This window comes from Vanessa cardui, chromosome 22 (assembly GCF_905220365.1).
Source record: "Vanessa cardui chromosome 22, ilVanCard2.1, whole genome shotgun sequence".
Classification (NCBI taxonomy): domain Eukaryota; kingdom Metazoa; phylum Arthropoda; class Insecta; order Lepidoptera; family Nymphalidae; genus Vanessa; species Vanessa cardui.
In genome coordinates this window covers 8,676,187-8,687,025 of record NC_061144.1, presented here as the reverse complement: position 1 = coordinate 8,687,025, position 10,839 = coordinate 8,676,187, and the positions used below count along the sequence as shown (strand labels likewise).

The 10,839-nt window shown below is 29.7% G+C and overlaps 1 protein-coding gene across 1 annotated transcript in view; it reads right to left on the bottom strand.

Moving 5' to 3' along the window:
* Positions 1-547: 547 nt before the first annotated feature.
* The window catches only part of LOC124539333 (protein Wnt-5b-like), a 63,714-nt gene continuing 53,422 nt past the window's right edge, over positions 548-10,839 (bottom strand). Inside the window, exons 5-8 of the mRNA XM_047116695.1 lie at positions 5,773-5,884; positions 4,818-4,920; positions 1,639-1,796; positions 548-1,156 (exon numbers count right to left, since the gene is read on the bottom strand). Coding sequence (XP_046972651.1) covers positions 959-1,156; positions 1,639-1,796; positions 4,818-4,920; positions 5,773-5,884 — 571 coding nt within the window. The 3' untranslated portion in view covers positions 548-958. The remainder of the gene's footprint in view (positions 1,157-1,638; positions 1,797-4,817; positions 4,921-5,772; positions 5,885-10,839) is intronic.

Below are 10,839 nucleotides of genomic sequence, written 5' to 3'. Positions count from 1 at the left end.
AGACACTATGAAAATATAATGTGTCTAAAATTATTTATTAATTAATAATGATTTAGTTGGTATTATGTGATAAATTAATTAAATACATAACTACAGAAGAAAATTAAAAAAAAATTGTTGACATAGTTAACCGGGTCCATAAAAAATAATTAAAAATGGCGGCCGATCTGTCATTGTCATGCGGTTTATGCATTTTGTGAAATAAAATATCCGTGTAAAATCAGAAATACAATTCAATTTAAATGTTGTTTCTGACACTTTAAAATGAGATAAGTACTTTATGCCTTTTATCAATAATCTTTTATTAGTATTAATTTTGTTCGTCTTGGCGCGTATAGTATGACACAACTTTAGATGTCGCATCGGCAAAATTCGTAAAACCGATCACATCCGAATTGAGGACGCTATACCAAATTATCAATATTTATTTCTCATGCGATTATGATTTTTGCACAAGTAATAACTTGTAATATCATATGACCTAATTTTATTTATTCGTCCGTTTGAAACGTGGATTTACATGCACTTGCTTTCTCTGACGAATGGCGCGATAGGGAGCTATTTCTTTTGGTTGAATAAATCGGCAGTTATCGGTTTTTTTTCATTCCATTGCATTTTCCGATGCTACATCTAATTTGTGTCCTACTATACGTTATATTATTAAAATAAGTAAATATCCCTTGCAAAAAACAGTATTGTCTTATAAACAACTAAAGCAAATAATCTCCTGTACACCACACATAATATAAATACTTGGTTGCTTAAAGCAATATTTAATATAGAATTACTTTTAATCCGACGAAATAAATTAATGTACACAATTATTATTACGGTTATTAAAATTTGTTCGAAAAAAAAAAATTATGATTGTTCTATTTTGACTCAGAACATATCTGCGAACAAGTATATAAACTTTAAAAGACACGTAATTAATGCAATAAATATTTTACAACTAAATTTATTTACATGTATACACTTCCATAGTTTTAACGCATGTGTTACAGTCAACCCTGCAGCACCAATGAAATTTACATTGACAACGTTCTTTAACAACGATCTTCTTGGTGTTGTATCCCCTTCCGCAACACATGAGCCCGCAGCCGTCTATACCCGCTGACGTTCTATTGCATTCCCTACCCGTTGTGCCAAGGGAACCCTGGAGAAGAAAAACTTAGAAAATGATACAGCGTAATCTATATTTCTAATTTATATACAAACAACAACAATAACAACAACAGCCTATAAATATCCCACTGCTCGACTAAGGCCTCCTCTTTTTTCCCTTTGAGGAAAAGGTATGGAACATATTCCACTACGCTGTTTCAATGCGGGTTGGTGGAATACACACGTGGCAGAATTTCTATGAAATTAGACACATGCAACCTGACGATGTTTTCCTTCACCGCCGAGCACGAGATGAATAATAAACCCAAATTAACCACATGAATATTCAGCGGCACTTGCCTGGGTTTGAACCCGCAGTTATCGGTTAAAATGCACACGCTCTAACCACTGGGTCATTTCGCCTCTTTAATTTATATATATTTTTCTATAATTTTAGTTTTATAAAAAAATGTATTTGATTAATTAAATTCAGATTTAATAATTTAAATGGAATTAAAAAATATATATATTTACCAGTGATTCGTTTCGTATACAATAATTAGGTGATTCCTCCAAATATACAAGATCTTGAGCTGTAGGTAGGCTATAGTTTGGGTTGCTCAATCGTAACTTGCCACGTCTCGACACCTTTACTTCGGTTGCACCTTCGTATTTGTCTCTTAAGTAGTCTCCTGTGATTAACATAAAATACTTATTTATTTACTTAGGACAACCAACAGTAGATACAATAACACATTGAATACATACAATATAACAACTTAAATCAAGGAAAATGTTCTACTAATTACAGGTAGTCTCGGCATGCACTTATAACATTAGGATACACATATTTTATAAAATATTTTTAAGTGAAAACAAATACATCTAACAATTCGACTAAACAAAAATTAACATTAATATTTATATTTCTCTAGATTAAAACATTTCATTGAATTAATTTATTTTAAGATTAACATTACACCTATAAAGATGTATCACCTCGAATGTTACCCATATTAAATATAGATTTTGTTTTAAGTGTTTAGTGATAAGTCGATGGTGTAACTTTTTACAATAAAATAAAATAAAAATAAAATAAAATAAAAAATTAACAGTACACTAATTACAACTGGGCTGTACAAATAAATCCTTTTTTTGTTAATGAATAGAGATGATGATTTTATAGTAATCAAACATTAAAAATTGAGAATTATCGGTTTTGCTAATATTATTACCACAATTATAGAAATATATATTGACAAATGTAGATAGTCAGCCATTTATTCTCAATAAGTAATTGGTAAAATTATTATCTTTGCTTACAAGCAAAATGAACGCGTCGTTAAGTAACAGTAATACAACTATTATGTATCTGTATCATACCGCATATTTGACATTAAACTCGGATCGAGTTTTATTATTTATAAGGGCAATGTATTTATATTTTTTTGGGTATTTAAACTTTTCGGTAAGTATTCCTCAGTCTTATATAAAAAAATCTTCGTAATTAGTTTTATATTTTGTAATAACTTATGATTACAGTGATGTGTAATTGTGTAGGTACGACTCGAGTTGTGTGACATTTTAAACATTTGGCGCGCGAATGGGCGGAACAGATAACAAATCGCTTAAACTATAAAAGCTATTTTACAATTTATAACTATTAATTTCATGTTTCCAAAGTACAATTTAACCGCGATGAAGCCATTTATATATTAATAAATACTCCTTGATTATAGTCTTAGAAATATCATTAGTTTATAGGGATAATAAATAAAATGACGGCTAGAATTTTATGTTTCTACTACTTTGCCGATGGCGTCCGAGGTTATTTATGAGCCCACCCATAAGATGCGTAGATGTTTATAACTTTTTAATGTGTTTCAATTTAAGTTAAATTACGTTTGTTTTAGTTACTATAATAATAATTATGTCTTTATTTACTGGCGACAATTAAAATGATAGTTAATATTATTAATAATTTATATTAATAGTCTAACAAAAGTAATTAATAATAATCAAACCTAAATAAAGAATACGTACGAATGTACTTTATTCAGTCTTATGTAGATTTCACCGTAACATCAACTGCTTTTAAAAAGTGTTTAAAATCAATCATGATAGTCAATTCGCGTAAAAAAACTTTGGTAGAAAAGGGTATCTCTTGAATCTATTGTTAGATTTTTAAGTTTTCGAATTAAAAAATTAATAAAGTGCGATAAAAAAAATTGTGACTATAAAACTGATTTTCTGAAAAAAAACTAACATGTATTTTTATATGCGATTTGTTACACCAATAACTCGGTTTTAAATTTTATTAAAATAATACTGTTAAGCTGCCATTCACAAGGACTGCGTATCGTAAAATACTAATACCTACTAAGATTATGTTTTCAAAAGATACAGTAAGGAACGTAAATATGTTAATTTATGTTGTATTTAGTTCATATCTTTAGCTTAGCGTTGGTGCAGGAGGGCTACCGTGTCGTTATCGTGTGCAATATCTCAATTTATAAAATATATGATTTGTAAAATACGAGATTAACTCAATACAAACATACCTACAGCTAGAACCAATATATTTTTATTCATAACATTGCAAATAATATTTGTACATTGTCAAGTTCTTGTCAAGTATATTATTAAAAATGTCGTTAAAATTTAAAGATTTAAATACGTAATCCACATCCCAATGATATAACATTTTCTCTCTCTTTTCTTAAAATGCATAGATATGATAATAGATAATTACCTAAATTTGAATGAATACTAATTAGCCTTAGTTATTTATAAATTAAAGCTATATTTTTATATGATAAACATATTTATAATTTATAAATAAGACCGTGACAGATATTAAGTATATAATATATTCAATGTACAAGAGATTAGATTTACTCGTGTATTTTTCCGGGATTATAATAAAAAAATAAAAATAATAAGAAAACTATGGTAAATCAGTGACGAATGTAATCAAATTATTTCTATGCAGAAAATCACTTCCATCAAATTATAGCGTTATGGTTCTTTACTCAATTTACTTTTAAGTTATTCAAACGTAAATAAAACATTATAATATTTTTCTAAGTCAAGGTAAACTTAAAACTAATGGGTACATTTTACCAAATACCCCATGGGATCTCAAGCGTTCAATAAAGAAATTAATTTACCATGTACCAAGACAGCATGAAGCGACAGGAGGATTAATTGTTCTCATTAACTTCCTAATATCAGATAAAGGATACAATGGAAGACCATTTACTTGGTTACGGAATGTTACTCTTGGTCTCTGCTGTGAATGGCTTCTTAATGGAGTGATTTGTATGTGAAATGTATTGGAGACGATTTATTCCAGACCTATTGGCAGTCTAACGGCAGTTATTACTGAGATATAGAATATTTATATTTCAAGAAGGTTATATATATGTAGTTGTATCAATAGGCGAATGAATTATTGTTTTATTTCAAAGGATTATATATATTTAATACACAATTTTCTGACATACTTCGAAGTGTAGCGGTGTGTTGTAAAACACGAGTTTTAAAATGTGTGTTTTTATAAAGTTTATGTAAAAGTATTAAGATAATGATTACTAACTAAACTATTCTAAAAAAAAAAAACGATTAACAAGCCTTAATGTTTGGTGCAAGTTATAATTGAGTATTTCAATCGAATATTATTTAAGTACATATCGATCTGTAAATAAACTTACCAATCTCTCTGAAAGTAGCAAGTTGCTGCCAGCAAGTGATGAGGCTGCAGGAGCCAGACACGCCGTGACATTTGCACGTAACCTGCGACTTCTTTATGACAGCCTGGTATCAATTATTCGAAATTATTGATGGAATCAGGCGAATTGGGGTAAAAATCTTAAAAATTTTGGTAAAAAAAACTGGGGAGGATTAATTAATATAATTGAAATTAATAGTGTTAAAAACCGGCCAATCGTGTCGGACACGCACATGAAAGGGTTCCGTAGCCATAAAAAATAATTATTTTTCGATAATTTTAAAAACCAATTTTTGGATCATCAGTATACATCTCTCCACCAATTTTCGTGGCAATCGGTGAAGAAACGGCGGAGAACGATCCAGGACAGACAGACGGACAGACATGACGATACTATAAGGGTTCCTAGTAGACTACGGAACCCTAAAAAACTGAGATGTTATCTAAAATCATCTCCTAAACGCGTTGCATTTTTTAGTGTAAGTTATATGTATTAGTTTAGAAGTTTTTCTCAGTTAAGCATTACAAAAAAAGCTAATTGTTACGAGAGTAACCTTATCCTTCAATACGGTTATGACATTTGATTCTATATCATAATTTATATCACAGTATTATTGCATATTATTAATATTGCAGGTGCTATTGAGTTTACTTTATTATATACAATTATTATTGTAATTAATTGATCAATAATTTGTAAAACAGTAATTAATATTATTTTATATGGCATAGCATTTAATACTGGCATGTAACACTATTTCTTATTTTAAATATTATTGAGCTGTCATTATAAAATAATTGGACTATAGCGTGGGGCATTCTAGCAAAAGATAGAGGCATTGAAGCATCATTGTAAAACGATAATATTATTTTGGCCATCCCGAACTACTGAAATTACATAATTTACTTTATTAATATAGATGTTATATTGTACATACCCTCCGACCAGCCTCGTTATTGTGTCTATTCATGAGCTGCCGGCCCTGCTCTCGACTGCCACGCTTCACTTTTCGTTCCCTCTCACGTATATCAACGAAGCCTTCGGTGAATCTAAGATATAAAAAAGTAATATTAATTTAACTTAAAAGCGTAGTAATTTAATTCGGGATCTTATACAAAACTGGCTTTGTACCATAAAGGAAATATTTGGTAAAACAATAACGCATCTACTGATAACACCCTTAAACTGTCATATAATTTGCACAAAATACCTAGTCGTCAAATATTTTGTCTTAAAAATAAATTATTGCATTCTCAATATGTTATAGCATATAATAAAGAATAAATGTGTTTTGTCTATTTGGTGAAGGCCACCAGTACCTTTAGTTATTTTTTAATTAATTATATATTTAATCATTATAAATATCGATTCAAATTTAAAATATCGAAAACATAAAGGAAACCTACCTATATAAATTGTGTTCATTATAGGATCTTTTTTGAATGCTTAAACTCTTCTATAGAGACTATGTAACAAAAAAAAAATTACAAACAGGAGTATAACATTTTAAACTGAGCGGTAATCATAGTAACAAGTTTCCAATTCATCGCAATCGAATCAAAACCCATTACCGAACAGCCGTTTTCTTATTCTACTAACACAACGATCCACTTGGGGTTTAGTCGAAGTTGGATCGTAAAATAATCGGTATTTTAATTCGTAACATAACCGATATATAGCATTATATTTGACACTCGATAACCTCACCTTTGATTCCGGACTTCAATCGGAATAGAAGATACGTTTTATAACGGTTATATGTTAGTACTAGCTTTTGCCCGCGACTTCGTTCGCGTGGACTTCAGGTTCGTCCCGTCTAGTCTAGTAATCGCTTAAAATCGCTTCGTAAATAAGCCATTATTTCTCGTACAAAGTAAAGGATAAAAAATAGTTATTGTGGGTTATTCCTAAGAGATAAACATATACCATCACGGACTTTTTTGTAGACCTTTTTCAGTTGTACAATACTGTAGTACATTGTTTTGATCTATCTTGTAGGATTCAGTCAGCGTTTGCAATATAAGCGCAAAAATGTGTTTTTTTACGACCTCACATTAGAAACCTCAAAAATTTTAGCCTATGTGTTATTCTGATGTATAACCTATATTGTGGTAAAGTTTCATTCAAATCCATTCAGTAGTTTTTACGTGAAAGAGTAACAAACATCCATACATCCATACATACAAACTTTCGCCTTTATAATAGTAGTAGGATGTTATTCTGATGTATAAGCTATATTGTGGTAAAGTTTCATTCAAATCCATTCAGTAGTTTTTACGTGAAAGAGTAACAAACATCCATACATCCATACATACAAACTTTCGCCTTTATAATAGTAGTAGGATGTTATTCTGATGTATAAGCTATATTGTGGTAAAGTTTCATTCAAATCCATTCAGTAGTTTTTACGTGAAAGAGTAACAAACATCCATACATCCATACATACAAACTTTCGCCTTTATAATAGTAGTAGGATAACAGTATATAGTTTATACTCCCTATTTTGTCTTAGAACACATATATATAGACATTTTATGGCCAATATTAAGATTGTTCATGATGAGCGTCCAAAAAGTTTAAGAGTCCATTTTGATTTTAAAAGAGTTTAACTGTAACTTTCTTTAGATACTAACAATTTTAACAATTTTGGGATAAATTTGTCTGCGTGTACTCTCCGCTAGTGTATTGTATATTATGCTAATGTTTTGTGTTTATATACACAAAAAGACTCCATGTAGTTAATTATTAAAATTTCCAGAAATTACCATCACTATAATTTTAGCCTGAAGATGTCCACAACTGGACAAATAACCTCCAGTCTCCAATGGCATAAAAAGCTGTTTTTTTTTAATATACTATGTAAATAAGTTATTGCTATTATGATTACATTACGTTTTCAATGCTAAGAGGGATTATGATATTACTTTAATCATTCAAATAAAAGTATATGAAGTTTCATACAACTTTAACAATTTTCCCAACTTTACGCTGCTCCTGGTAGTTTCAGGTACAGCGCGTATTTGGGAGGAAAATTAAAAAGAGATAGCTATATGAAAATAAGGGCGTGAAAGTAGAGATGGATATGGTTTTCACATTTTCATTTCGTTACGCCCATCGCTACGAAGCTCTACGTGGTATCGATTTATGGTGCTTGTAACTGAATTGCGAATTGCGACTTTGTAACCTTTCGTATAGAATTTAATTTTCTTTGTTTATTTTTTTTCATAAATATTTAATTTTTGTAAAATGTAAAATTTGAATAAAATCTTTGTTCAAAAATTAAGCAATTTTCTAGCTAGTTTCTAGAATTATTAATTTGTTTAAAAAAATAAATGCAAGCGAAAACATACTTTATTTCATTAGACTTAAAATATACAGTCCCATACACAGCATATTGCACTTGGTGGTCACAACAAGGGGTGATCTGGATTAAGTACCCTCAATGCTTCATGTATCCCTAGTAGATGATAACGGATTTAAGCGTGTTTAACGCGGATCTAACCCGGTTTATCCGGGTTTATAAAACCTGTATCCGGAATTTCCATTTGTCAGACAGATATAATTAATTATTTTATTTACAAGCAATTATTATCATAAAAAACAGAAAAATTATTACCTATCAGTAAGTAAAATAGAAACATTTTCAATGCTAGATAAAAAAGCTTATAAATTAATCAACTAATATAATAATATATTGTATGTTAATAAATAATTGTTTTATTAATTGAATAATTCATTTTTATTTTTTATTTATAAATAACGTAATTAATTACATTTGTTTGTGTATTAATTAAATTTTAACGTCTATAATAGTAATAAACCAAATGAATAAAATTATATAACGAATCTAAACTTTAACTTATATTGCAAAATAGTCATGAAAAAGACCTTCCGAAGTCTACGCGGCATTTCTTCAATAGCTTCACGAATTCCTTTCAACCTCTCACAATACGATGCTTGCCTGGTGAGAAAAATATTCGAATGCGGGAAAATCTGCTTTATGAAGTAAAAAGGGCATTTTCCGCTCGGAACAAACATTCCTCTATCCCATTCCAATCATTCTTTACCTCCTTACGATCATGTGATCCTCATCGGGAAAATTCAAACAACCGAAATATCGGAAAAGCTTTTTAAAGTATCCACGATAAAAATCTTAAAAAGCACACAAATCTGAGGGAGGAGGAGGACCTTACCTAGTAACGCCGCCTAACACGTGCTTTAACAAGTTATTGACTAGTACTCCTTGAACTTTATGGACTCCTAGTATTTGGAGGCTTGAATTTTCCCAATGTCGCGTGTTCGTGAGTATTTTAATACGATCGAACGTGCTCTCTCCTCGACGATTAAAACCGTACTGAATGATGTTCGAAACTTCGAACTTTGATTACATTTGTTTTTCGAAATTTTAAAATAATCATTACAAAAATTATTTAATTATTTACATTATGACCGAATTGAATTGAATATTTTTAAAACGAGCCGTTCATTTTAAAATAAACTAAAAACAAATGATATACGTACATACACGGATAATATCTATTAATTGTTATTATTATGCATATATTATTATCAATTATTTTGTTCATGTTTACAACTTAGAGGAAATTATTTATTATTAATCAATGAAAAATGATTGATGATGAAGCTCGGAATTTTTTTAACAAAATTAGTTCACTTTCACAATATCTTTACAACAATATCATGTATATCCATATCAATTGGGTGGAAACAATTATGAACACCTGTTTTTCTATTTTATGCATTTAATATAGATCAATGTAGCCCGTATATTTATTTAAATTTCAGCATGTAATTTAAAAAAAATATTCACGAAGACATTACAGATTTAAAATGCAGGATATGTTTGTATTGTCTAATGACAAAAAGCTATATTGTTGTGTATACAGACATTTTGTAGTATCAGCGTACAGCACCCAGGCGAAGCCGGGACGAGTCACTAGTATGTTATAAATAAATAAATTAAGTTAGTGTATTTTCTGTGACAGTATATAGATCCACTCTGTTTCGAGGCTTGGGTGTTTTGAGACTCCAATTAGGTAAATTATTAAATAAAGTAAAGTAAAGTAAAGTAAAGTAACAGCCTGTAAATTTCCCACTGCTGAGATAAGGCCTCCTCTTCCATTAAGGAGAGGGTTTGGAACGTATTCCACCACGCTGTTCCAATGCGGGTTGGTGGAATGCAAATGTGGCAGAATTTCGATGAAATTAGACACATGCAGGTTTCCTCACGATGTTTTCCTTCACCGCCGAGCACGAGATGAATTATAAACACAATTAAGCACATATTTATAGTGGTGCTTGCCTGGGTTTGAACCCGCAATCATCGGTTAAGATGCACGCGTTCTAACCACTGGGCCATCTCAGCTCAAATTATCAAATATTTAAATATTATATCAAATATATAAAAATTATTAAATATGCTCATCTATTATATATTTAACTTAACGAAGCATATAGTAGCGGTAAATATACCGACCAGTATTTTAAGAAAAGTTTAAGTACACGTTGACTGGTCTGACGAAAAGTCTGCCAAATGTATTTTCTGTCAATATTTTAGTGACACTTAAAATATTGACAGATATGATTAATAGTTATAAGTTTCTTTAATTTTTTTTATAAATTAAATGTTACAAAGTTCAAAAATAAATTAATACAGTAAAATCTTTTCAAAACTAAATGAGAAAATAATTTTGGGCTGTATTCTTTATGCTTAGGACACAAATCATGATAGACGCATTAGGCGTGACTGCGCACTAAAAATAAAGAAAATAAAACTTTTTAATAATTAAATATTTAAGAATGTATATTTAAAGGAAGTAGAGGGATATATTCGATTACAATTCAATATATACGTATATTCTAGTTTTTTAAAGAAATAGTAAAAACACGACTATTATATAAAAATATGTTACATTTAAATGGATGTATAAATTTTGTTTACAGTTGTAGCTAATTATATTTATAGATTTAAAAAGTTAAGATT